This window comes from Meleagris gallopavo, chromosome 13 (assembly GCF_905368555.1).
Source record: "Meleagris gallopavo chromosome 13, MGAL_WU_HG_1.1, whole genome shotgun sequence".
Lineage (NCBI taxonomy): Eukaryota > Metazoa > Chordata > Aves > Galliformes > Phasianidae > Meleagris > Meleagris gallopavo.
The window spans coordinates 18,429,522-18,455,177 of NC_139416.1; the positions used below are offsets into that span (position 1 = coordinate 18,429,522).

At 48.2% G+C, this 25,656-nt stretch overlaps 4 protein-coding genes across 16 annotated transcripts in view; 2 read left to right on the top strand and 2 right to left on the bottom strand.

The window, feature by feature from the left end:
• Positions 1-16,496, top strand: part of NFAT5 (nuclear factor of activated T cells 5) — a 58,546-nt gene extending 42,050 nt beyond the window's left edge. For 5 of the 8 annotated variants that reach the window (XM_085235300.1, XM_085235298.1, XM_010718151.4 and 2 more), the window contains 6 exons: positions 237-369; positions 998-1,078; positions 4,471-4,610; positions 5,118-7,557; positions 8,550-8,796; positions 9,656-16,496. In XM_085235300.1, the coding sequence (XP_085091426.1) occupies positions 237-369; positions 998-1,078; positions 4,471-4,610; positions 5,118-7,557; positions 8,550-8,788 (3,033 nt within the window). In that variant the 3' untranslated portion in view covers positions 8,789-8,796; positions 9,656-16,496. The remainder of the gene's footprint in view (positions 1-236; positions 370-997; positions 1,079-4,470; positions 4,611-5,117; positions 7,558-8,549; positions 8,797-9,655) is intronic. The other 3 variants (XM_085235301.1, XM_085235299.1, XM_010718149.3) reach the window with 2 other exon arrangements.
• Positions 16,497-18,072: 1,576 nt separating this feature from the next.
• NQO1 (NAD(P)H quinone dehydrogenase 1) lies at positions 18,073-19,981 on the bottom strand. Of its 2 annotated transcripts, none has more exons than XM_003209926.5 (6): positions 19,826-19,981; positions 19,309-19,473; positions 19,108-19,238; positions 18,849-18,962; positions 18,677-18,778; positions 18,073-18,602 (listed from the first exon to the last, which is right to left on the bottom strand). In XM_003209926.5, exons 1-6 carry the CDS (start codon positions 19,830-19,832, stop codon positions 18,297-18,299), a joined length of 825 nt encoding a protein of 274 aa, XP_003209974.2. In that variant the 5' UTR covers positions 19,833-19,981; the 3' UTR covers positions 18,073-18,296. The 2 variants fall into 2 exon arrangements, with proteins under 2 accessions (XP_003209974.2, XP_085091430.1); XM_085235304.1 differs by having other exon boundaries at positions 18,073-18,623.
• Positions 19,982-20,495: 514 nt separating this feature from the next.
• On the bottom strand, positions 20,496-23,056 carry NOB1 (NIN1 (RPN12) binding protein 1 homolog). The gene is made up of 9 exons (XM_085235033.1): positions 22,901-23,056; positions 22,702-22,834; positions 22,495-22,628; positions 22,360-22,431; positions 22,127-22,273; positions 21,835-22,053; positions 21,523-21,620; positions 21,252-21,396; positions 20,496-21,088 (listed from the first exon to the last, which is right to left on the bottom strand). The coding sequence occupies exons 1-9, from the start codon at positions 22,961-22,963 to the stop codon at positions 20,819-20,821; spliced, it is 1,281 nt and encodes a 426-aa protein (XP_085091159.1). The 5' UTR covers positions 22,964-23,056; the 3' UTR covers positions 20,496-20,818.
• The window catches only part of WWP2 (WW domain containing E3 ubiquitin protein ligase 2), a 31,957-nt gene continuing 29,325 nt past the window's right edge, over positions 23,025-25,656 (top strand). For 3 of the 5 annotated variants that reach the window (XM_085235028.1, XM_085235031.1, XM_085235032.1), the window contains exons 1-2: positions 23,025-23,114; positions 25,145-25,229. In XM_085235028.1, the coding sequence (XP_085091154.1) occupies positions 25,160-25,229 (70 nt within the window). In that variant the 5' untranslated portion in view covers positions 23,025-23,114; positions 25,145-25,159. Of the gene's footprint in view, positions 23,124-23,225; positions 23,775-25,144; positions 25,230-25,656 lie in introns of those variants that run through there. The other 2 variants (XM_085235029.1, XM_085235030.1) reach the window with 2 other exon arrangements.

Sequence of the window (25,656 nt, forward strand, 5' to 3'; positions counted from 1 at the left end):
TCTATTGTGAAAATGAAAAGTAAAAGTGGTATTACAAGCTTCCTGATTTACTCTGGCTGACTAGTTCTCTTTCCAAAACGAAATCAAAATTGTTACCAACTGACTTCACTGACCGTGTTTTCCCCCGTTCTTTCTGGTGTTTTATTAGTCTGTTTCTTTGTTTTGATGGAAGTAGATAGTTGTAATAGTAATGAAGTAAGGTTTCTGATATGATTTTACTGTTTTTGGCATTGCAGAATCACCTTATTGTGAAAGTGCCACCGTATCACGACCAGCGAATAACCTCAGCTGTTTCTGTGGGAATTTACGTGGTGACCAATGCTGGGCGATCGCACGATGTGCAGCAATTCACCTACACTCCAGATACGTGTATGTAAAATGGAAAACTGGGGGAGGAATGGGCATTGACCTGCTCAGCCTTTCTTTCCTAATCCCATAGTCCATATAACAAATGTTAGATAATGAGGATCTTTTCAAACTCCTCTTGTGGTTAAGATTTTCTCTGCGAGGAAAGCCAAGTCCTTAGATTTCATTATTCATCTCTGTGGCGGGTAGCTTGAAGTGCAGCTGCGTGGTGCTGCCAGCAAAATGCATTCACAGGTAGCAGCAGAAGCTGTTTTTAAGCATTTCTTCTATAAGCTTCAAAATGAAGCTGAGTAGGAAAAATATAGGCATCCTACATACAGAACTCAACAGAAAAACAGCACCAGTTTTTACTATATGGGGTGAAGTTTCATGACATGTTTTTTGTTGCTCTGTCCATGACAATGTGCCGTGCAATTGCTGACGTCATTTTTGGCTTCTTCATTTTTGGAAGTGGAAGTGATATTGTGGACACTGCGGTTCCCAGTTTGTGAACTGTGTGTTCACTGCAAAACACTTCTATGAGTTTCAAAAAAGCTTAATTACTTTAAGGTAGAAGTAACTGAGTTTGCTTTGCAGATTTTTTTTGTTTGCTGTTTTAATATAAGGAAGTTTTCAATGTGTTTTGCCTCAGCAGCTGGTACTCTGAATGTTAATGTGAAGAAGGAAATCTCCAGCCCAGCCCAACATTGTTCTTTTGAAGAGGCTATAAAAGGTACTAAATTGATTCTTATCATTGTTGTTAATAATTTAACCATAAATTCCCACCCGAATTTTGCAGGAATGAATCAGCCATCCTGAGAAGCTATGTATGCACTTATAAAATCTGGCAGTATTCTTACAGTGGGGTTTGATTTCTAATCCTGAGTATTTTGCTTAATAACTGTATTCCTTGAAGTGTATTGTAACATGAGAGAGAGCAGAGCAAAAACCTCAGCAAAAATAATGTTTAAAGAATTGTTTTTGTGCCTCAGAACCAACATTCCAACCTTCATTTAATACTCTTACAAAGAAGAAGAGAGAAACCTCAGAAGACAGTTGGCGCAAAGGATTTAGAAGCTGTGTGGTGTCAGTTGAAGTTTAAAAAGAAAAAAGAGAAAAAAGGCGAGGGGGAGGTTAGAAGAAGAGAGCACTGAAAAGCCCTAACGTACTAAATTGGTACTTTTCCTTACAGTTATAATGGTGTGGTAATATTAGAGACTGAAGCTGTCCCGTGATTTTTATGGCTGCTTTCAGTGGCTCTAGTAAGAAAGCGAAGCCTGGCATTTTCAGCTTGCTTCCTTCAGTGGTGTTTTCTTTCTTGTCATGCTGTCCATGCAAGGTTGTTATTTTGTTCCAAGGGAGAATCTTGTAGGCTTGCCTGGTTTTTAACCGAATTGATCCTTTCTATATTGAAATAAAGGAAGGAAATATTTCTTGGTTGTTAAAACTATGGCAGTGTACAGAGGTCAATGGAAATTTCCATAGCCTGCTCTGGTGGAAGCAGATTGAAAGGTAAGCAAATTAACAATGTGATCACAAGTTTGATAGGAATCCATAGCTTCAGGTTAAAATCATGAAGCTCATGTTTAAAGTTAATAGCTGTACATTTGGCCTTGACAGGGGATGTATTTACAAGTCGACTTTACAACTTGTTAGGTAGGATAATGCAAGATATGATGAGTTTAAACCTGCAGAGAGTAATAGGGGAGAAATTTGCAGAAGGGTTTAGGCAATGAAACAAGCTGATCAAAGGATTGGCAAGACTTCTTAGTAGCTAGATTAAAAAGATAAGGATAATAATAGCCAATGTATCAGGGCAAGCCTGACATCTATCTAATCTAGTACGGAGGCTTAACCAAGACGAGATAGCAACTGCATCAGGAGAACGTTGCTGTTCACGTGCACACGTGTGGTTCCTATTGGCTCATTCCTTTGTTCATGAGAGAACTTGTCTTATCCTTGTTGGATTTTCCTCTAGCTTTTTTTTTTTTTTTCTTTTTTCTTTCTGACTGTTCATTCCTGTACCTACTCAATCTGTTTTAGGCTGGAGGTGAACCTTAGGTCAGACAATTTTGGCTGCTTTATGTACTTTGTCTCTACGTGTCCCAGCTTATCCTTCATCGCTGTTCTGAAACGATAAAGAGCAAGCAGGGATCCAGTGGAACACTGCTTCCTTCCTGTTTGCTTTCATTGGGAACAGAGCGAATTCACAATACAGGTGCCATCATGTACTGCAGCCTCAGACAAATAGAATAATCTGTTGCTGCCAAGGGCCTGTATGATTACATACTGAACTTTAGGGCCTTTCTGTTCTTATCGTGTGCAAATTGAAACTTTGTCTCAGATGTCTGTAAATATTCCTTATAAAATTATTGCATCTGTATAAATGAAAAAAACCAACACATCGCTTCCCAAAACAATTTCAGATTTTTAGTTCTAAGAATGTAGATTTGAAAGATTTCAAGAGCAAGTTATGTTTCAGGGCAACGTTTAGAATTCTAAACTTGGGAAAGAGGAATGAGTATGGCTAGCCATGTGTTCAAGTCTCTGCCTAAGGAAATGCAGGTCCTTCAAACAGAGCAGTCATCTAGCATTATTTGTGAATGGTTAAAGGTGGTTACAGATTCCAGTTTCACTGGGAGAAAAGGGAAAGAGGGTGTATTTGCTTTGAAAGCATCGTAGCAGTTCAGAAGTTCTAAAACAAGTAAATCACAAAGACATAGTACAAACCAAAACCAGCAACACTTTTCTGCTTTTGAAAACTATTTTTCGCTTTTAATCTCATTTCTTTTTTTCGTTTTTCCAACCAAGTACATCACTGTGAATCAGCATAGTATTGTTAGTACCTAGTCTGAATGGCACTGGAATTTTAATTACTTAAGTGTAAAGTTTTTATTGTTTCCAGTTGTTACTACATGATTAAACATGTAAGAGTGGAAAACTTGTTAATTGTGACTAGAGCATAGAGAAACACTGACTGCTGTGTGTGAGTGGCTGTCCTGAGGCAGGCATGGAGTGGGATTCTTCTGCTCAGATTGCGTGCCCTGCCAGCAGCACAGCCCAGCACCCCAGGCCACGTGGCCCGTGCTTCTGGAGCCATCCCAAATGTGTGGGTTAACAGGAGGGGAGGAGTTTGTTTGGCTGTGGGTATACTGATTTGTGTTGGTATGCTGATGGCTGAGAATTTATTACTAAAGATAGACGATAACACTTCAGGAAATAATGTTTGCTTATATGTAGAATAAACATATGAGAACTGTGACATAGGACATGGCATACTGTTATAGATTTGTGAAAACTTTACTGCCGTGTTGTTGTAAGATATAAATTTGTTCAGGGAATAGAGATTTTTTGTTTTTACATTGAAGATTAATTCTTTAATCTACTTAAAAACTGCTTACAGATCTGTGGTCTTCACAGATTTTCCCATTGGTTTGTTTTAAGCTCAAATAATTTCAGCAATTTTAAATTTTAAATCGGGAAAGTTCATTTCATTTACTGCAAAGATCTCAGCCTATGTTTTTTATATATATATATATATATATATAAATCTGGATTGGGAATAATAAAAGTAAGGAGGCCTAATTCATGTCAAGAAGCCACTTTTCTATTTCAAAAAGAAAGAAAGGCACTGCAGAGGCAAAATAACAACTTGGTCTTCCTAGAGAGCTGGCATGCAGATTTATCAAGTTTTCACTTGGTTAGTTCTTTAACAGAGCAAAAATACAGTTTGAGTGCTTTGAGTGTTTTGAATGCCTTGAAGTGAGACACATTTATCTGAAAAAAAACAGGCATTTCTAAAATTGAGAGTACAGTTGAAGTACAGTATGATTTAAATTTTTTTTGTGGAAAGGTGTGTTAAGCTTTTATGTTTGCAGCTTAAGACAATTGATGGCTAGCTATCCTGGTCCAGAAAGAACAAATGAAAGAAAGCGTGAACAGTTTTCCTGTTTCTTAGTATTATTTGATGTATATTTGTTGTGATCTCTGCATTTTGGCATCTTATATGGGGATTTGAGCTCTTGTGGTAGTCCTGAGAAGTTAAATGGGAAGCAGGCCAGTGCTAGAAACCCGTGCTTTGTATAGTGAATGCTTACATTTCATTCTCCTTTTTATTTATGAAAGCCACCAGTTGTAATCTGGAGAAGGTAAATATTCTTCCTAGTGCCTTGATAACTCCACTCATGCCAAGCAGTATGATTAAGAATGAAGATGTGTCTCCAATGGAAGTAAGCGCAGAAAAAAGATCTCCCCCTGTTTTCAAGGTAAGTTTGATTGTGATCTGAAGATAATTGGCTTCAGTAGTCTTAATTATGTCTGACCATCAGCTAATAATGCAAAGTGGAGAAGAGTATGCACAGAGAAAATGGCAGTGTCCAAGATCAGCCTGGCCATATGATCTCAGGGCATGATTAAAGTAATGGGCAATTTCCTTTGAAAGCAACTCTCTCTTGTTCCTACATTCCTACCTTGGTTGATTACTGCTCCTATGATGAATGTTCTTGTTGTCCTGTGACACAAAATAAGTAAACTATTGCAAGGATGTTAATCACTGCTTTGTATTGCTTTCATTGAATTGTGACTTGACTTGTCCTTGAGGTAGCATTTCACCATTTTCTCACTCATTTGTTTGCATAGCTAATTATATATGTAGAGATGCACAGCCATCAAATATTCCATTGTCTTTCCTGAGCATTATCAATTGGTGGAAATAGTATAAATGTAACTTGATAAAGCATGTGAATTGCTTAACGTATCACTGCTCTTTTCAGGCTTCGAAAGTAGTTGGACCAACTCAGCAAACATTAGAAAGCAGTATTCCTGGCATACCAACTTCTGCTTCCCATTTACCTTCTGAAAATGAAAAGCAGCAACAAATACAGCCTAAGGTTTATAATCCAGAGACTCTAACTACTATCCAAACGCAGGACATTACCCAGTCTGGTAGCTTTTCATCTGTCTCTACTCCAGGTCAGCTGCAGAACAGTGACACGTTACTGCAGCAAGCTGCACAGTTCCAAACAAGAGATTCCCAAACCAGAGAAGTCTTGCAGTCAGATGGCACAGTAGTCACTTTGTCACAATTAACTGATGCTTCACAACAACAACAATCTACACTACCAGAACCAGCGCAGGCGTTACAGCAACAGATTTCATCGAGTATTTTCTCGTCAGCGAGTGGTGTGAGTCAGCTGCAGAACACTATACAGCAATTGCAGGCTGGAAATTTTCCAACTAACACTGCCACAGGCAGCAGTAGAAATGTAGACTTGGTGCAGCAGGTACTGGAAGCTCAACAACAGTTATCTTCTGTTTTATTTTCTGGGTCTGACAGTAATGAGGATGTTCAAGATCAGCTAAATGCAGATATCTTTCAGCAAGTTAGTCAGATACAAAATAGTGTAAATCCTGGGATATTTTCCTCGTCAGATACAGCTGTCCATTCCAGACCAGAGAACCTTTTGCCTGGAAGAGGTGAAAACGTTCATTCACAAACTGAAAATACATTGTCCAATCAGCAACAGCAACAACAGCAACAACAGCAGCAGCAGGCAATGGAGACTTCTGCAGCAATGGTGATAGGAATCCAGCAAAACATTTGCCAGGCTGCTACACAGATGCAGTCCGATTTGTTCTCTTCAACAACTTCAGGGAATGGAGCCCTCCAGCAGTCACCTGTTTACCAGCAGGCTTCTCATATAATGAGTGGGTTATCAACGAGTGAGGACATGCAAATGCAGTGCGAATTATTCTCTTCATCTCCTGGTGTTTCTGGAAGTGAGACTAATTCTACTGCTCAGCAGCAGGTCTCCAACAATGGACCTGCTATATTTCAGGCATCAAGTTCTGCAGATGGAGAGGAAGCTTCAGGACAGAGTAAACAGATGCAAAGTTCTGTATTTCAGACCATGGTTCAAATGCAGCACAGTGGAGAAAGTCAATCTCAAGTTAATCTCTTTTCATCTACCAAAAACATGATGACTGTTCAGCCAAGTGGAGCTCAGCAGCAAGGAGGAGGTCTGTTCCAGCAGGGCGGAGAAATCATGTCTATTCAGCCTGCCAACTTTATGCAGCAATCTCCACACTCGCAGGCTCAGCTTTTTCACTCTCAGAATCCTATTGGTGATACTCAGAATATATCACAGGAAACACAGGGCTCCATTTTTCACAGTCCAAATTCCATTGTCCACAACCAGACCAATGCTAATTCGTCAGATCAATTGCAGCCTCCAATGTTCCATTCACAGAGCACCATGGGTGTATTACAGAGCTCTTCAGTTCCTCAAGACCAGCAGTCTGCCAACATGTTCCTTTCTCAGACTCCAATTAGCAACCCAGCAACTCAAGAAGAGCAGATGTCATTCTTTACAAACCCAAATTCCATTTCTCCTCTTCAGGCAGCAGCAAACACTGAGCAACCAACTTCTTTCCAACAACAGACACAGATATCTCATATCCAGAGTTCTATGCTTCCCCAGGAACAGCCACAGACTCAGCCAGCTCAGCAAGGTTTGTTTCAGCCTCAAGTACCATTAGGCTCCATCCAGTCCAGTTCAATTCCCCAGAACCAACAAGGAGCTATCTTCCAGCCTCAGCATTCAATAGTTGCTATTCAGAGCAGTCCTCCGTCTCAAGAACAGCCACAGCAGCAGCAACAGAACATGATGTTCAGTAATCAAAATGCAATGAGTACGATTGCTTCTCAAAAGCAAAACATGATTTTTAACCCAAACCAAAACCCTGTTACTAATCAGGAACAACAGGGCCAGTCCATTTTTCATCCACAGACTAACATGGCGCCAATAAACCAGGAACAGCAGCCCATGCAATTCCAGAGTCAAACTACAGTGTCTTCTCTACAGAATCCTGGATCCAGCCAGGCTGAAGCACAGCAGCCAGCCATCTTCCACAACTCACCCCAGATTCAGCTGGTCCAAGGGTCACCAAGTTCTCAAGAGCAGCAGGTCACCCTTTTCATCTCTTCAGCTTCCATGTCTGCCTTGCAGAACAGTATGAGCCAGCAAGATCTGCAGCAGTCTCCAATGTACTCTTCTCAAAACAGCATGGCAGGAATGCAAGGAACTGCTTCTCCTCCACAGCAGCAAGCTTCTTTATTTCATAACACAGCAGGAGGTGCTATCAACCAGCTGCAGAATTCTCCTGCTTCATCTCAGCAGACTTCAGGAATATTCCTGTTTGGCATTCAAAACAGTAAGTGGTAGATGCCTGACTGGGAGTTTAGAAGAGCTACTGATGGGAGTCTGCAAGACTTTTATGCACTTTTATTATGTTTAATTTAAAAAAAAAAAAAAGTAATGTAGCAGTACAGCTGAGTATATATATTTATTCCTATTACTCTGAGCACACACGTTACTTTTAGCAATGCAAGAGTACTCTTAGCTTCACTGTCTGTTGGTTTTCCTACCCTTAGAATTAGCATATGACAGAAACAGCCCAGAACACTGTGTGCATCTAGATATATGGTTATAAAATATACATTATTAAGAAGGTGTATAAAAACATTTTTTATATATGCATACATATATACACACACTGCGAGAAAGAAATATGTTCTCTTAAAGACTGCTCCACTAATCTTATTCATGGTGTATTTGGTTTCTGTGATTTCTGCAATGAGTTTCCACACATTGTTGAAAAGGAAAGATTTTTGAAGCTGCTTAGCTGCTTTCATCTGTCCATGAAGGGTGTGAATACCAATGAAGCTCTAGAAGCAATGGATGCAGGGAGTGATTGTAACATCTTATGAAACATGTGGAGAGAAAGTGGTAACCACAGACCTGTTACAGGGCTATACCTAAGTGTGTGTCTTGCTGTGTGAACTCTTGCAGACTTGTAGGAAGAGCTAGAGGATACCTTGACTGACCTGAAAAAGACACATCTGTAACTTAAAAAGACAGAGAGTGGGCACACTTAGTGCTTTCTTATGTCACACATCTTGTTTTTCTTCTAGCAAAATATTTTTCTCTGACATATTAATAGCGTTTGGTCAAAATACAGACTCCATAATTCAGTGTGCATACCTTGAACCTGTGAATATAATTGTAGGAAGTGGTGAACAAAGGTGATGATGTGAAAACTGCCCGTAACATCCTACAGTCAGAAGGGATATACAGGAAGAAGTTGGTTAATTCATTATATGCATTAATCAAATTGAAATTGTCTTATTGTTCTTTACTTAACAGACTGTAGCCAGCTGCTGCCTTCTGGACCAGCTGCACTGCCTGATGAGTTGATGGCTATCAGTCAGCCAGGTCAGCCACAGAGCGAGGGACAAGCAGCAGTGCCAGCGCTTCTCTCCCAGCAGATACCTGAGACTTCTCCATTACCTTCAGCTATGGCACCCAGTCAGAATATTGAGAAAATAGATGATCTGCTTGTTTCACTGCAAAACCAGGGGAACAATATGACCGGCTCATTTTAGTTAGGCAAGTAAGTAGTGTGTTTGTGTTTCTGGGTTCTTTCCTGCTGTACATACATTCAGCAAGTTTTTCGTTGGAGCGTATCCCATGCTTCAGGGGGTCAGCTAAGGTATCAGAAATGATGAATTGAGAGTATAGTATCAGTAGGCAGAACAAAGAGTTACTTAAAATAGTCCAAGGTCAATATTTCTGTGAAACAGTTGGCTGAGTTTTGTTGTTTGATTGCTGTGTGTTTTGTCATCTGTTTTTATAGCGTAGTATTCAGTAGGAAGGAGTGAGTGGATCACTGACAGCTTGGCAGACAAACATTATGGAATATGGCTGTAGCTAAAAGCGTATGGCTTACTGGGTAAATAACACAGCTCAAGTCTGTACTGCTCCGAAGTTGGGCCTCTGAGTTACAATAATGTAACGTGACATCAAGTTTCTGAGGACTGTGACGGGTAGTGAGTGTGTCTCATGGCGAGTCTGTTAAAAATGAGATCACAGGATTAGCAGCGACCAGGAAACATTCTGCTCTTAGAAGATGCCTTTTCTAGAGAGATGAAAGAGCCTTTGGCTGCACCGAGAACAGAAGGACTCCAGAATCTAACATTATCCACTGTATGTTACTTGGCTTTAGAAAATTGAGTTGCCATCCTAAATTCCACCAAGTTTCACTGAAGTGAAATTGTTTTGAGTGAAATTACGAACTTGAGTTGAAGGAAGGCAATCCTGCTGTATGAAGGAGTGTGCAATTCTGATATTTGCTCATAGTTTGATGTCTGCTTGTAAAGGACGTTTTCAAGATGAGGTGAAGGAGCTGTGTAGAAGTAGGAAGATGACTTCTGTTATGTCTAATTTTTTTTGCTTGCTTTTTTTTTCTGCAGAAATTCTGAGAAGAAAGAGGTGATGACTTCCTGGATCCTCTCAGACCTTGTGACTCTGGATTAGGCAGCGTGGAACTGATTGCTTCTGTCAAAAAGTGGCCCTCTTTTCTAAAGAGCACATATGTGGCCAGTTGCAGTGTCTAGCACCTAAGGCTATGACTGTATTATTTGAGATTCAAGATTCATAGTGCCAATAATGCTGAAAAGCTATGCTTTGTTTTACGAGGGCATAGGATTGTACTGTTACCTGACTCCTAATGCCCGCCGAGAGTGGCATGCTCTTTGAATTTAAAGCATATCTGGTCAGTTATTATTGTTCTTAGAAGGTAATACATACTACCGTGTTTACTTCATTTTTTCCCCCTTCTCTTCCTTCTTCACATCCCCTCTTTTGACTAGAAAAGCTAGTGAAGCAGAAACATCAAATACCCATGACATAAATCATGACTCGTAGCTGTCAGTAAGTGAAGGGACTGGATGTTTTACAGTTAAGTGGGAGAGCTAATACTCTGATTTATTAACTGCAGTAGGGGGCAATGAAAATATTGACACACATAACAAATGAGCAGAGAATTGCTTGCTGCTGTAGTTAGCTGACAGAGGTGCTTCCCATCTAAGAACGTGATTAACGGTTATCTGTGTCTCTTACATCTAACTGTAAATAGAGCAAGGGTTTGGTGGCTCTAACAAATTGAAGAAACAGAGGGGAGCTTTCAATTAAATTATGCTCTAAAAAACTTAACCTCTTAAATACCTTCAGCTTGAAAAGAACATTCTGCCTGGCTGACGAAACAACTCCTTTTGGTCTCCCATGCTGACCGTATGGGTCAGAACGAGTTGAAGCTGCATTTCTCATTCTCAGACTCCTTTTTTCTTTTTTGTTCTTTTTATGTTTTTCCTTCTCTCTTCCTCAGTTTCGTATTATGTTTTTGGAAGCGTTAGAAATATCCTGCTCTCTTTCAAGATCAGAAGCAGCTTTTAGGAGTCCATGGCACCAACTCTCGTGCTGTTAAAAAACTCTTGTGCTTGGACAAACAGGCGCCGAGAAATAAAGATTAAGGAAAGAGGAAGCAATTTTTCTGCATCCCTTCAAATGTGGGAATCCCCCTTCACCAGTTGCTTTCCAGCTGTTGCTGTTGTAAATCTTCTGTTTGACTTTCCTCCAAATGGGGGAAATTAAGTCATTTTTACACGTTCTTGAAAATTTCACTTTATCCCGAGCTGTTGCATCTTTGTAGCTCATTGCAAATTTGAAGTGTTATTTTCCTCCTGACAGTCCCCTAGGCACAGCTTCTAGATTGTCGGACATCGACTCGTTACAGAATGTAAAGCCAACCCACTCCAAACCATGCAGTTGTGTTGTGAGGCATGTGAATTTTTGGGTGCTCCAACTGTCCAGAAGGTTTTGTGATATCTCACTACAGCCTCATTCGGATATTTGTTTCTTCTCCTTCTGCACGTAGAAAGCTGTTAATGCAGTTAGAGCCAAACAGCTGTCATGTATGGCTATTATGCCTCGGTATAGTGTAGTTGATACCATGTCATATTTCATTTTTGTTATTTTAAATAACAAAGAATAGTCTGTAAATGGTTTTTAAGTTACTTTAGTCTGTTTACTGTGTTTTTTCCCTAACTTGTGTGCTTAGTTGAGCCGTGTAGAGTTTTTGTTTGTTTTAATGGTTTTTCCTGTTTGTCGGTCTGTCATAACGTTCATTTTCTCTTTCTGTCTCTCTTTCTCTCTCTCATTGAGAGGCATTGAATTACGTTTTCAGTAGTAAGGCTTCTTGCCGATATGAAGGGAACTTTTCAGAAAGAGACCTGCTCTGGGTCATTTAATTTTGAATACAGTTTTCAATCGTTCAAGTTTTGGATGGTTTATATCTAATGTGTGTTTCATTTTTTTGGAAAGCTATATTTTGTATTTAGGAAATGGTATACTATTTTGCTATTTGTACTGAGTGAGTACATTGGCATAAATATAAAAATTTATATATATACATATATATAAAATATTCTTTTTGCCACACATTTTTGTGGTAAATTTGTGAGTTTGTCTGATGTTCTACCACAACGTGGCGTCTGATAACAGTGGGTGGGGTGGGGTTTGTTATGTCTTTATTGAGTATTTAAGTACCTTTTGCAACATAAATAACTTGTTCATCTCTCGCCATTCCATCAGGCAGTGTATTGTTCCAGCTGGCTATGAGAAGCTTCACCGTGTGTGTTGGTGTCTGTCACTCAGCAGTTCAATCTAGTACAGAAACCCGTAGGCATGTAGGTGTAGAGCGGATAACGGGGTTTCGTTCAGAATGAGCCATTCAGCTTTTATCCTCTATCGTTGTCTATTTAATATTTTATTATTAGTGCCTCTATGTTTTAACTTTTAATTTATGATTATGCTAAAACGTTTAAAATTTTAATCACGATAAAAAGAATTCCCTGCTTCGTACTGCCCAGAGCTGCTTTATAACCCTGAACCATACTTTTTCTTCCTGTGATTTATATATATATATTTTTCTGCTAAGAGCAAATATTAATAAAACCCTATTATGGTTCATGACATGAAAATAGCAACCTCGCAGAACTAAATGCTAGTTGAGGATGCGTAGAAGACTGAGAATTGTGGACCGAAACAGCTTCCAGATGGTTGTGAAAGTCGATAGCCAGTTACCTACAGATGAGCTGGTGGCTTTGCAGGATCCCAGTCCCAGGACAAACTGTCGGGTGTCATCTGGGGCCTTCATACACAGAAGAAGTAATAGGAATGACACATTCACTTGTATGCTGCTTCAGTTTGTTCCATTGTTTTGAAGGGTGTATCCTTTTGTTGAAGTGGTGTTGGTCAGTGCCAAGTCACCAGGGACCAATTTTCCAATTAAGAAGTTGGGTGTCCAAAAGAGAACTTTATACCAAGACTGCTACAGCTCCAGGGGAGGGGTATGTTGGAACTGTGTGCTTATTTTAGATGGCTTATTTAAAAAGAAAAAAGAAAAAGAGGGGAAAAAAAAAAAGGGCTGTGCTATCACATTTTTCACTTTTGGATAACACCTTTCATTTATTGTGTTTAGATTTATCTCGTTTCATTTTAGGTCAATGTTTAAATGTACAACACTTTGAACATGTGATTTGGTTACAAAAGCTATTTGTCTTATGAAGGAAAAGATTGCTCAGTGGTTGATTAGTGCTGGAAATGCTGCTTGCAAACAGCTGTAACGAGGGCTTTGATAAGCCAACAACGAGCGTGGGCAGCCTGCAGGATTTCATGGCAGAAAGAGACGAGAGCAGTGTGAGCTGCATCGGTATGCCATCAGAGTCCTGAACATTAATGACAACCAGTTGATATTGATAATTGGAGCTTATTCTGCGTTTTTAACCTCTTTGTTTACTCCTCTGCATGTTGATGCCGATGTGCCTGTTAGACTGAGGGCAGGTGGACGCTGGCATGGAGCTGAGAGGTAGTGGTATCACATCTAATCCATTTTGCTGGAGAAAGTTGGAAGATACTGAGACATTTAGTCTGATCATTTGAAGTTCCTAGCATTATTGTAAAAAAAGAACTCGCCATCATACGCAAGGCAGCAGTTAAATGCAAGAAATGTTACTAGGTGGAAAGTGGAAAAAAAAGAACTGTGTTGCTCTGATGGGTTTTCTGTGTTTGTTTGCTGCTTGAGCTCTCTCTGAAGGCATCTGAGCCTCCGTCCTCAACGTGGGCTGTTCCTCCAGTTGTAGATGCCTCTCTGCTGTCTCCCAGTGCCTATGTACCTGATGGCTTACAGAACAGAGATTTATTGGCACAGATAAAAAGCTACAGAGGTGTATCTGCTAACCACCAGCCTTGGGCTCATGTCTGCCTGTACCTTGTTTCACAAGTAAAAAGAAACAACAAACAAAACTTTGTATGAAAAGCATAATACACAAAGGAATGAGCTCACATCTGGCAGGAAGTTATTGGTGCTTTGTGCTCCATTAGCAACTCCAGCTTTTTTTAATTAGAATTGCCTCTTTGCTGCTTACTCTTCCAGCAGTTTATGAAGCCCAGTGCTTTGCTATTTAACATCAAAATAGCTCAAGAAACAATTCCAACCGTACTGCTTCCAAGTAGAGGTTTAATCACCAGCTGTTCCATTATGTGTGCGTGTGTGTATACATATATATGTATGTGTGTGTGTGTGTGTGTATATATATATATATATATATGTATATTACTTTTTTACATCGTGGACAGTAATTCAGTTTTAAGATAGAATGAAACATCAATAAACTTTTGTAAATTGAGCAGGCTTTTTTTAATCTGGAAACATTGAGCACCTGGCAGCTGCCCTGATGGGTATTGCCCTGGTTTAGGTAATGGGATCAAAAGGAAAGATTGGTGATATAATTTATGATGTAGTTTCTAAAAATAAAACTCATCTGAACAGATTTTTCATTCATTTCTAGAGTCTTCAGAAAGAATATCAAACAATTGAGAAGCCTGTGTTTGACTCGAAGGAAATTTTAAATCACAGGTTGAGTAGGATTTTGGCTTATTTAAAATCAAAATCAGAAGTTTTTATTGGACTAAAGCTAAGCATAGTTCCTGCCAAACGTGCACGTTCATGAAGAGCTGGTAAGGACTTTCCTAAGGATTGCAGACATACCTGAGCGACAGAAGCGAGAGGGAGGAGAATGAGTTGTTTTGCATGCGCTCAACTGTGAGGTGTAGGTGGGAGGTGCTCGTTTGTTCTGGGGGGTTGTCTCTTTGATTTGGAGTAGTCTTTTGGGATAGATCGAGAGTGCTTCGTGTTCACATTCGGGCCGATTGCAGTGGCTGTGTACGGCAGCGGTCAGCTGAGGGGTTACACAGGAGGGGCTTTTCCTTTCGTACAGTCAGCGTAGGTGTGTAAATAGGCAATGCCTGTATATTCTAGGATTGTATGTATGTATATAGAGGAGTCGTATATCTGTTATAAATAGTCAGTAGACACGTGTAGAGTACTGCTGTATTTACATTTTTATTACCTTGAAATTATACTCATTTTTTCGTATTTCCTGAGGTTTTCCAGCAGCCCCCTGGTAGCTGTAGAACACCTTTCAGTACTGTACGTGTGGCACCGTTGGTAGCGTTGCTTCAGAAGCCATCTCTGCTTTTGAAGGTCACTCATGTCTGTGGGGTTAAAGTGGCTGTTGAAATCAGCTATACAGTTTTGTATTTTTGTATATTTTTATTGATAGTTGCAAACGTGGTGTGAACCGACAGCAGTGGCGGGTCAGCCCACAGGACAGGCGCTGCAGCAGCGCACACTTCCTGCACCCGTGTGTGCTCTGTGTGCTCTCCCAGAGCAGCTCGGCCAGAGCTGCTGCCAGCACTGCTTCCTGTCTGTGCCTCTGAGCAGCTCCTGCAGGCACGGAGCAGTGGTGCGTGTGCTCAGCTGAGCTGACACCAGCAGTGTTCTTACAGCGGGGTTATGAATCGTTGCCTAGCAAGGGATATCGGCGCTGCTCAGCGTGGGTTGCGGTTGGGTCATGATGCTGAGGCTTATTCTGTAGGCATTCGTCTTCTCTTTGCTCCGATTCTTGCATGTAAGGGGAGCATCTCTAAACTTGTTTTTATTTTTGAAGTAGTTGCTATCTGGAGCGCTGTCTCCTTGGAGCCCTGTGAAAGCTCTCCCCAGTTCCTCCCCATGGGGAATACTGTCCTGACCCGTACCAATTTCCTGCAGGTTGTCTGAGAAGTCGAGCTCCCTAAAAGGAAACCCAGATTGTAAACTCAGCAGTGTGTGCTTTGTCCACCATGACTCCTCATGCCAAATCTGATGGACTCCACTTCAGTTTGGCATGAGGTTAATCAGTAAACGTCGTTGTCCTGGTGCAGGTGTTGTCAAAGCATCTCTGCTAAACTGAAAGTAGCATCCTCATTTCTTCTCTCTGAGATGATTTCCACTGCTTCTGGAGACGGAGATCTGTAGCTTTTGCTATCACAATTGATGAAATTGCTCATAACATATCAGTGTACTGGGACGAGGTGAGGAACAAGAGGATTTCACTGCCCCTTGAGGAATACTCACCGAAATTCTTTGCAAGTGCTCAGTTTAGCCTCCAAAATTTCAGTACTTAGCCCACTGAAGGCATTGTGTGCATTAGTTGTAGTTCGGATGAGGAAATGGTCCTGTGTCCAGGCGATGAAAATTGCCTTATCTTCCCTTAGTCTGCAAAGCTGCTCCCTGTAAGCTGGTGAGGATCTGCCCCGTGCCCCTGGCCCAGGCTGCCAAGCAGCATTGCTGTGCCCTGCAGCCCCCAGGCGCTGCCTCCCCCCCAGGAATGGTGGAACTGGAGACGAGTTCCAGCGTCCCATAGAAAAGCCCACAGCATTTCTGAAGCTTTTTAATTTTGAACACTGTTTCAAATGAGGCAACTCCACGTTTTTACTAAAGCTCATTGTTGATGAGTAAGCTCCAAAATCATTCAGATCAGAGCATTCTACCTCTGTTACCACCTGCGTCTGTCTTGTGGTGCCGCCGCCTTTTCTGCCATGTTTTCCTGCAGTGCACTGATCAACCGCTGAGCTGCCTTTTCCCTTGTCCTGCAATGTGAAAGTAGCACCAGATATTCCCTGTGCATTTCTGTGTATATGGCTTTCGTAGATGGGATTTTCAAAGCACTGATCCCCAGTGCTTTCGGTTTGTTCTATGAGGGGGATATTTCATTTGCATCTATGTTTTTAGCTATCCTGTGATAACTTGTTGAATATTAAAAAATAAAAATATTTTGCTTCTATTGGGACATTTGTATACTCGCAACTATATTTCTGTAAACAGCTGCAGTCAAGAATAAAACAATGAAAGTTTTCATTTTGCAGTGTAAAGTCCTGTTGTGGTTCTTTTCAAGGACATCTCTCTGCTGGGGAAAAAAAAAAAGTGGCTGTCTGGAAAGACAGAAGTGCATGAAGTTTGTGCCTTTGGGGCGTGCCTTACGCTGTTGCATAGGAAGAGGCAGTGTGTTGTGCATACACTCGGGGAGGAGGGGGTGGAAATTCCAATGTTTCTTTATTATGTAGTCTTAGCTCCAAAGTCACGTACGTTGCTTACTACCCGAACCCCAGCTTTGAGTTACAGAGCTTTCAGGGAGGTAATTCATGATTTGCCTGAGGTGGGATTCCCTCTGCGGTCTCCCATAGCCCCATCCCTGGACTCTCCTGTGGGGCCAGCAGTGGCTTCACCCCGCTCAGCTCGGGCAGAGCTGGCAGCAAGGCCGAGGTCTGGGGTCTGCCTTGTGCTCAGCTGGATGCAAAGAGATACAATGAATAGACTAGCGAGTGCAATCAATTAATGTAACTGAAAGTATGCCTTGGTAAATGTGGCTGCATTCTTAGGGGTGAGCTTGATCAAGATGATGCTTTGTGGGAAAGGCAGTGCGCAGTCTGAGGTAGTTCCTTCTTGGAATTTTCAGATGGATGTGCAAGCTGGAGAAATAATGAGGATAGAACACCGCATGGGACTTGGCAGAAGACAGCTTGTGCAGAGAGCGCTCCGGTGCGTGGTAATATGGGCTTTGTGCATCTCCAGGGTGGGGAAAACTACAACAGAAGTAAGAAACGAAAACACTAAACTTACCCTGAGCTCTGACAGAATGCATTGCTGTACGACACTGGAGCGGAGATCAGGCCCTTGAACTCTGTTGTACCATGGACACGAGGAAACGTGGCACCGGTTTGCTTGTTTTGGAAGGAAGGGGCGTGTGTTGGTGTGCACCGCTGCGTGCACGTTCAGTTTCCTGTTAGCATTTCTTTTCAATGATGCATCCAAGTTCTCGCTCCTTGCTATGTCCTCAGCATCCCAGAGCCTGCCCCCAGAGAGCTGCGTCACCGTCATGGTCCCCCTCAGCCTCTGAGGGGGTGAGAAAAGGGAGCAGAGGAAATCTTTCCCGCAGCCTGGCACAGCCTCACTCTCCCCGAGCTCAGTCCCACGCGGTGTTCACTGCCCACGCTGATAATTCGATGCACACCGCTATGGACGGAGCCCCCAGCTCAGGCCTTCCACCCCCTGCCCCACATGGCTTTGCCAGCACTATGCTTCTTTGCAGTGATGGCTGCTGCCTCAGAGAGGCCCTCAGATCCCTTTCTTTTAATTTCAATCCAGACTCCTCAGCTCAAATACTGCCCCAGTACACGGCCCATTCCATGGATGCATGTGCAGGAGGTGAGGCATAGGGTGCGGAGGCTTCCCAGGACACGATGGGACCTGGAAATCAGGACCTGGAAATCAGGGCTGTGTCAGTCCCTGAGGCTGTGGCCTTGGCTGCAGTGGGGCCGCCTGGTGTCAGTGGTCCCCAGGGTTCCTGCCCAGCTCCAGGGGTGGGCATGGAGCAGCCCCCCAGCTGCACAGCAGAGCTGGGCCTGGGTCTGCATTGCCTGATGGGGGCAGAGAAGAGCACACCACCTCTGGGTTCTGAACGTCAATTTATTGTTGCATTCACGCAGGCCTCAATCACAGGCCCCGCCCTTGTGCCCCAAAGCCTTGATTTTGAATAAAATTGTGCAGAAAAATGTCAGGAAAGAGAGCACAGAAAAACAAAAGCATGAGGATGTGGGGACTGCCCTTGCGGCCCCCTCACACGGTGCTGTGAGGCCAGGCCTGGGTCTCGGTGCGGGCGCAGGGCCTGGCTGCTACTCCTGGGCCCGGAGCTGCCCGTTGAGGGGCACGGCCTTGCCCAGGTGCTGCCCCACCGACAGGCCATGCTGCTGCCCCTCCTGTTGCGCCAGCACCTCACGCTTCAGAACGAAGCCGCCGGCCGGGCTCATCTCGAAGCAGCTATTGGGGACGAAGCTGAGGGGCTTCTCCTGCTCCACAGCTGCCAGGCGGCTCTTCCATGCACTCAGCATCTGTGCCCGCGCCTCAGGACTCGCGTAGCGCACGCTGTAGCAAATCTGAGGCGCCAGCACCTGGAAGCCGCAGAAGTGCAGAGCCCCCCGCTGCCGCCGGGGTGGGAGGAGCTGTCAGCACAGTGCCCCTGGTACCACGCTGTCCCCAGCCCCGTCCATACTACCTGCATGGGCCAGAGCAGCACGTTCATGTCGCCGTTGATGCCGCTGGGGCTGTACATGGAGCCCATCCCGCCGGTGGTGAGTGACAGCATGGCTTTCTTCTTCTGAGGATGGGAAAGGGAAGGGCAGGGGCTGCAGGGCCAGCATGTGTTCCCCCACAGCCCCGAGGCCTACCTGGAAGGGCCCCTGGTCGTACATGCTGGCCAAGGAATAGGCGAAGCCGTTGATGAAAACGCGATCAAACCAGCCCTTGAGGATGGCTGGCATCCCAAACCACTGTAACGGGAACTGAGGGCACGGGTGGGTCAGGCAGCGAGTGCTGCTGCTCTTTCCCCCCCTGAAACAGCTCCTCCAAAACCAGCCCCTCCAAAACTAGCTACCCCCCACAAATTCCCCCTCAGCCCTTGCAGTGAAGACTGCACTACAGCCTTGCCTGGAAGATGATCAGGTCGGCTGCTTCAATCTTCTTCTGCTCGGTGACAATGTCGCTGCTGAGGCGTCCCTCCTTCCATGCATGCTCCATCTCCATCTCATAGACAAAGTGCTCGGGATTCTTGGGGGGCCCTGCAGAGAGGGTGGGGGCTCAGGGAGGAACAAGTTGGGGGGCTGGTGGGGATGATGGCTGCACTCATACCGGTGATGTCGCGCCGTGAGAGCACAGCATTGAACCCGATGGCATAGAGGTCGGAGATGGTGACTTCCCAGCCCTTGTCCCGCAGCGCACTGCTGGCTGCTGCTGCCATGGCGTGGTTGAAAGAGGTTTTCTCGGGGTGTGCCAGCACGATGAGCGCCTTGCGACCTGTGGGGAGGGTGCTGCTCAGCGGCATCGGGACCAACGGACCCACGTGGCTGTACCTGGGAGTCCACACTGCCCTGCGGAGCCCCGTGGACGCTGCACGGACCTCCTTACAGTTGACCCCCAACCAATCTCCACCAGCACCCCGCCTCTGCCCCAGGCAATCCGTCCAGGAGCTGCCACGTGAACCCACGAAGCAGCAGTCAGTGGCGCAGTTATCACCTACTGCAGATCGGTGCTGCAGAGAGGTGCTGCAGAGAGGTGCTGCAGAGAGGGAGCCAGCAGCATCGAGGCCCTGGTGCCGCTCGCTGGCCCCGGGCACGATCCGCCTGTACCGGTACCAGTGCCGACCTACCTGCCATTGCCGGGGCGGTTCGGCTCCCAGAAGCGGAACTGGAGCGAGGCCGGAACACCGCTCGCGGCCAGTATAAATTCTGGCTGAACTTCGCTCGGGCAGGGCTTGCCGAGACCCGGGGGGCCGGCCGAGAGGCGGAGCGTGTAATACCGAGACTCACTGGTGCCGCCCCGCGAGATTCCAGGCCCGTGGCGTGTCCCCAGCCGTGTCCCCGCCAGCACCCATTGCCTGGGGCATCACCCGCTGCCCTCGGGGAGCCACGCCCCCCTCCCCTCCCGTGCTGTTTTCATCCCCCTGGGAGCCACCAGCCCCCCGTGTTACGTCATGGTCTGGCGTGGCGGAAACCAAGGGCTGTCACCTGCACGGGGCTTCCCCAGGGTTGTGCACCTGGACCCCTGACCTCCTCTTCCCCTTGTGAGCACGTACCCTGCCTCATGTCCAGCAGCATGTAGCTGCAGGAGCAGCCATGCAGTGCAGGTGGGGTGATTTGGGTTGCAGTGCAGGCGCAGATGGGCACGGAGCCCCAGCAAGGGCTAGGCTGGCTATAAAATCTGCAATTCCTATCTGCTTGTCAGGGAGCGCCCTGATAGAAATTGTCCCAGAGTGCTGCTGGTGGACCACAGCCCAACGGCCCTGCTTTCCCTTCAATGGAAAAAAGACTGAGTCACGATGGTGTAGCATTTTGTGTTTATTCACAATGATATCATTCAAAATTGTGTCCTTGGAAATGCCAATATCTCACTAGGAGTGTAGCTAGCACCTTCCACGTGTGCAGGGTCTGGCAGGTGGTCAGGGTCAGTGCCTCACACACCCAGAACCTTGCCCCTGCTACTGCCTGCCCCACTGACACCTGAAGAAGCCCAGAAGGAAAGCCTGGATGCCGACACTGCAGGCATCTCACCCTCCTGCTGTCACCAAGTGCCATGCAGTGCCCAGGCAGCCCACCTTTCCCTTTCCCTCACAACTGCACTGCCAAAGGCCCCAAACTGCCTTTCATCTTCTCTTCACAAACTTCTTTGTCACAGCGTTGGGGTTCAGGCGCCTCCTACCAGCGCCCAGCGCCATGTCCCGGATTTGCAGGTTGGCTGCACGACTGTAGATATCATTTTCTGCAAAGGGAGAGACCCCTGCGATGTAGTCGGGGTCGAAGACATTGGTCTTCTGCCTGGCCTTGCGGGATAGCCGCTGCTGTGGGAAGGGCTGGTCCTCCACCAGGTGCGGGTTGTTGGCGTGCTTCCCTCCCTGCGGTGCTGGCAGCGGGTACTGCCCAAAGAAAGACTGTTAAACCTCTGGGGTAACTCTTGGTTAGAGGACCTTCACAGTGATTGCTGTGAAGAAGCAAAAGAAGCCCAAGAGTCCCTGCAGTAAATGGAACATCCAGAAGGCAACCACAGCTCTACCTGGCCCAGTCCATGCAGCAACTCACCCTGAGTCCCCGTGGGTTCAGCACCTTGGGGTTGCGGGAGAAGTGCATGTGGAGGCTCCCATCCTCACTGACACTCACTGCAACTTTCTTCAGTGTCTTGTTACCGCAGTGAGGGCAGAAGACCTTGGTCATGTCCGAAGTTGTCCTGTGGGAGACAGAGATGGAGGGGATTTACTACTCCCTGGGCTGCAGACCAGAGGCCCAGCCCAGGAGTGGGATTATTGCTCAGCCCAAGAGACTGCCCCTTGCCCTGGTGGTGCCGTGCCCACACCTGAAGCAGCCATGGCAGCGCAGGATGTGGCTCCGGGCCTGGCGGATCAGCATGCCATTCACTGCCAGCACGTGGAGGCCCATCTGCAGCAGCACATTCTGCCATGAGGGGGAGAAAGCAAGATGCCATGAGCCCAGCAGCTCCACCCAGCTTTGCCTGCCCGGGCAGCAAGAGGCCAAAGGCAGCAAAGCTAATGGGGAGAACTGGCAGCTTTGAACACAAAAGAAGCCACCGCAGGGTGACTTCTGTATGGTACGTGTGTGGGATCAACCGAGCTGGGGGCTGGAGCCAGTGCCATGAGGCAGCACTCACCTGCATGGAGAAGTCTGTGGTGACACAGCCGACCTGCACGTTGGCAGGCACAGTGTCGCAGTGCCCCGTGTCCTGCTGGATCTGCTTGAGGTTGCTTGGCGTTATCCAGCCCTCGCTGTCATCATCGCTCTCCTCCTCCTCATTCTCTTCCTCCTCGGCACCATCCCCATCTTCTGAGATCTGGCACTCATCAGTGCTGCTGGAGATGCTGTGTGTTTTCTGCAGAGATGGGCAGTTGATGCTGTGTACGCCAAGAAGCCGGGATGCAGGGCAGTGAGCACAGCAGCCTCACCAACATCTCCTGGAGCTCATCCTCGATGCTGGGCAAGGGTGGCCTCCAGTAGAGGAAGGAGCCAAACTCAACGCTGTCGGGCAGCTCCGTGCTGCTGTCGGGGCCGTGCTGCTGCTGCTGCTGCTGGCCCTTCCACAGGCGCTTGTGCTGGAGGACACACGGCAGCCCCGGGCTCCACATCCCCATTCCTCTCACCCCCCACACCACCTCTTTGTCCCCATCACACCCCGTACCTTGGCAGGCAGGTGGAAGCCGGCGAGGTGCAGCGTGGCCTCGGGGTGCCTCGGGCTGGAGCTGAGATGCACCTGTGGGCAGCGCCGGGCTCAGCAGTGCCCGCAGCCCATCCCCACCCCCCAGCCCGCCCTTACCTTGTCCGGAGGCTGCAGACGGACGCTGCCCGGCCCCGCGGTCTCGGCCTGCAGCTGGCAGGTGAGCGCCAACACCTGCAGGTCGGCGGCCGACAGGCTGGGGAAGTCCCCGGTGCGCTTGGCGAACTCGGTGACTGCGGGCACGGGGGAGAGGAGCCCGTTACCCCCACAGCCGCACGCGGCCCCGCCGCCCCCACCCGCACTCACCCGTCCGCACGAAGTCGGCCCGCGGGCGGCGGAGCTGCAGCTCGTAGGGCAGCGCGGCCAGGCGGCGCCGCGCCCGCCGGTCCCGGATCTCGGCCAGCACCTCGGGCACGGTGTACACGCTCTGTGCCACGTCCTGCGGGCGGACCGCGGGTCAGCCCGGCCCGGAACCTCCCCCCATCCCGGAGCCCTCGGTCCGTACCTGCAGCGCGGCGCCGCTCAGAAACGCGCCGGCGTCGGCCACGACATGCGGTACCCGCGCCATGCCGTCCCGTGTCCCTCCCCGCACCCCGTAGCGCCGCGCGGGGCCCGACGGGAGCGGCGCTGCCGGAGCACTTCCGGGCTGTGCGGTCAGGTGCGCGCGGGGTCACGTGACGGCGGCGCTGCAGCCGGAAGCGGGAACGCAGCGGCTGCCGGTGAGGCGGGTGAGGGCCGGGCTGCGCGGAGCGGCGCGGTCTGGCGGTCGGTTCTGGCGGTCGCTGAGCGTGGGGAGCCGCTCTGCTCCGCTCCGCTTTACCGGCGGCGGCTGCCGGCCTCCAGAGGGGAAGCCCAGCGGGGCGGCCCGGGGCACTGGCTGTGGGGCGGGCCGGGCCGGGCCGGGGCCGAGGGCTGGGTGGGAAGGAGCGGCGGGCCTGCGGGGAGCTGCGGCAGCGGCAGCGTCGGCTGAGGAGGCAGCGCCGGGGCTCAACCCGGAGTCCGGGAACTCCCCCTGCCCTCGGCGGCACCGCTGGGCCAGGGGCTCCGGGCGCTGGTACGGCACCCAGAGACCGTGCGCGCTCTGTGAGGATCCCGACCCCCCCGGCCTCGGGCTCAGCGCAGCGCTGCGGCTCTGCCGGGGCGCGGGGGAAGCAGAGGGCCCCGGGTGCCCCCACGCTGCTTCGCCCTGAGGTGAAGTGAGAATCGAGATGAGAAAGCGGGCAGAGGGGGCGGAGTTCGCAGCCGCCACCAGCGAGGAGCCGCGCTAACGCGGCCGTGTTCCCGCCGTCCCGTGTCGGGCGGTGCTGGCGCTCTGCAGTGCGGGACGCGCAGTGACTGCGCTCGGCTGACTGACGCTGCGGCTCTGTAGGTCACGGCGGGTGAGCGCGAGGGCTGCGTGTGTGTGGTGAGGGTTTGGAATGAGTGCAGCGAGCGACGAATCCCTACCGGGTCAGCTTGGCCAGCAAAGCCTAGTGCTGTGTCTGTGTGGGATGGCTGCAAAGAGGTGAAACGGTGCCTGAAGTCTGAGGGAGGAGCAGGGACCCCCAGGTCCCGGCATGGTGGTTCTGGGGTGTGGGTTGCTGCTGGTGGCACAAGAAGTGCCCTGGGGAAGAGCTCACTGCTCCGTCCTGCACAGGGCTTGGTTGCGGGCTGGCCATGTTCTGTGGGCCTTGCTAATGTTTCTAATGAAGTGAGTGGTGGTGTGGAGCTGGGGAGTTAACCAGCAATATCCTGGGGGGTGATCTGTGGAATTGGAGTTGGAATTCCAGCCGGAGTTGGAATAACTTGAAATAACAAGGCAATCTGTCTTGGATATGACCTCAGTCTGTAAGCTGGCTCCCAGCTGCCAGGGAGGATGGAGGGGCATCTTGCCAGTCCCCCACCTGGTCTCATGTAGCCCAGCAGTGCGTTCCCAGCAAGGCTGTGCGAGGCTCTTAGGCTCAGCCTTGTGCCAGGCTGGTAGCAGGAGAGGTGTGGGGAGCCTGTTTGGTGGGAGGGGTTAAAAAGGAGCTAGCAGAGGTTGAGACAGGGCCCCGTGAGAGCAGCGTGATACCATAGCTGACTGTTGGGGCCAGACTGAGCACCTCGTGCTCCGGCATGATCCCTGACCCTGAGATTTTCCTTCATGGTCAGGCATTTCAGTAGAAAAGCTGCTGCCTCTGCCATGTGGGCAGCTCCAGGGGAAAGCTGGGGCAGAGAGAGGGGAGAGGGAAGTGTTGTGGTCTCTGTCAGCAATGCAGTACCCCAGAGTGAGGAAGTGGTGAGTGCCTGGGAAAGTGAAGGCTGTGCTCGGGTCTGGCCCTGTGGTTGGAGCAGCTGCAGTTCCCCTCCCCACTGAGCTGCAGCTCCGCAGTGTCTTGGAGTAGAGGGGACCGATTTTTTTCCATGGTATTTTGGTGCCTGGCAGCCACTTGGGCTATCCTTGAGGGGCATGCAGCTCTGCTGTGCTGTGAGCAGACCCAGCTCATGATGCTGCTGTCTCATCCTTTCCAAAGAATGCTATGTGCCATGCCGTGCCCTCGCCTACAGGCTTTAGTGCTTGGCAGTGCCGGAGGCTGCTCTGTCTCTATGGCCAGGATCAGCAGTGGCCTTGGGGTAGGGGTGAGGTGGAGTTGCTCACAAGACTGCCTGCAGGCTGCTGCCTCAAGTGGCTGTGTGCTTTTTGTGCTGTGTGGAGTGCTGGACACAGGATGTGTTTGGGCCCCAGCTCAGCCTCCATGGTGAGTCCCCATCTCTCTCTCCCTTCCAGGCCAGGGGTGATGACATGGCCTCTGCGAGCTCCAGCAGGGCCAGGGCAGGGCCACCCTGCGAGAAGTCCCAGCTCTCTGTGAAAGGTGAGTCCTGTGCAGGGCTGGGAGCTGAGCTTTGGATGCACAGAGGTGGGGTGGGAGACCTTGGGGGGTACCTTGGTGGGAAGAGGCCGTGTTCCAGGCTCTATGGTGCATGCAGCCCTTATCAGGCCTTGGTGCTGGAGGCCTCTGGAAGCAGAGCACTGCCTGTGGGGGGCTCTGCCTCCTCCGCTGGGATGTGGCTCCATGGCTCTGTTTGTGCTGCAGTGGCCACGAGATGGCTCCAGATGCCGGGAGCTGTGTCCCAGCACTGCCCGCAGCCCTAGAGCATGGCAATTCTCCCCAGCCAACTGCCTCCTTCCCTTGGCTCCTGCAGAACCCCTGTGTCCCTGGCTTGTCACAGAGTACGGGCTTTCTCATCGGGCTCCTGGGGCTGGGAGCAGCTGAACAGGGATGGTAGGTGTCTGTGGGG

Bases quoted from the DNA above. Each gene is read 5' to 3' on its own strand.
- NQO1 (XM_085235304.1), bottom strand. The intron at 19,239-19,308 runs GTATGAGTGCAG...CCCTCTCTGCAG, and splicing joins CTCACGGCGCGACATCACCG to GGCCCCCCAAGAATCCCGAG. The intron at 18,779-18,848 runs GTAGGCCTCGGG...TCCCATCCTCAG, and splicing joins ACGACCAGGGGCCCTTCCAG to AAGAAGAAAGCCATGCTGTC.
- NOB1 (XM_085235033.1), bottom strand. From the start codon at position 22,963: ATGGCGCGGGTACCGCATGTCGTGGCCGACGCCGGCGCGTTTCTGAGC. The intron at 22,054-22,126 runs GTGAGGCTGCTG...CCATCTCTGCAG, and splicing joins ATGAGCTCCAGGAGATGTTG to AAAACACACAGCATCTCCAG. The intron at 21,089-21,251 runs GTGAGTTGCTGC...TTCTTTGGGCAG, and splicing joins TGAACCCACGGGGACTCAGG to TACCCGCTGCCAGCACCGCA.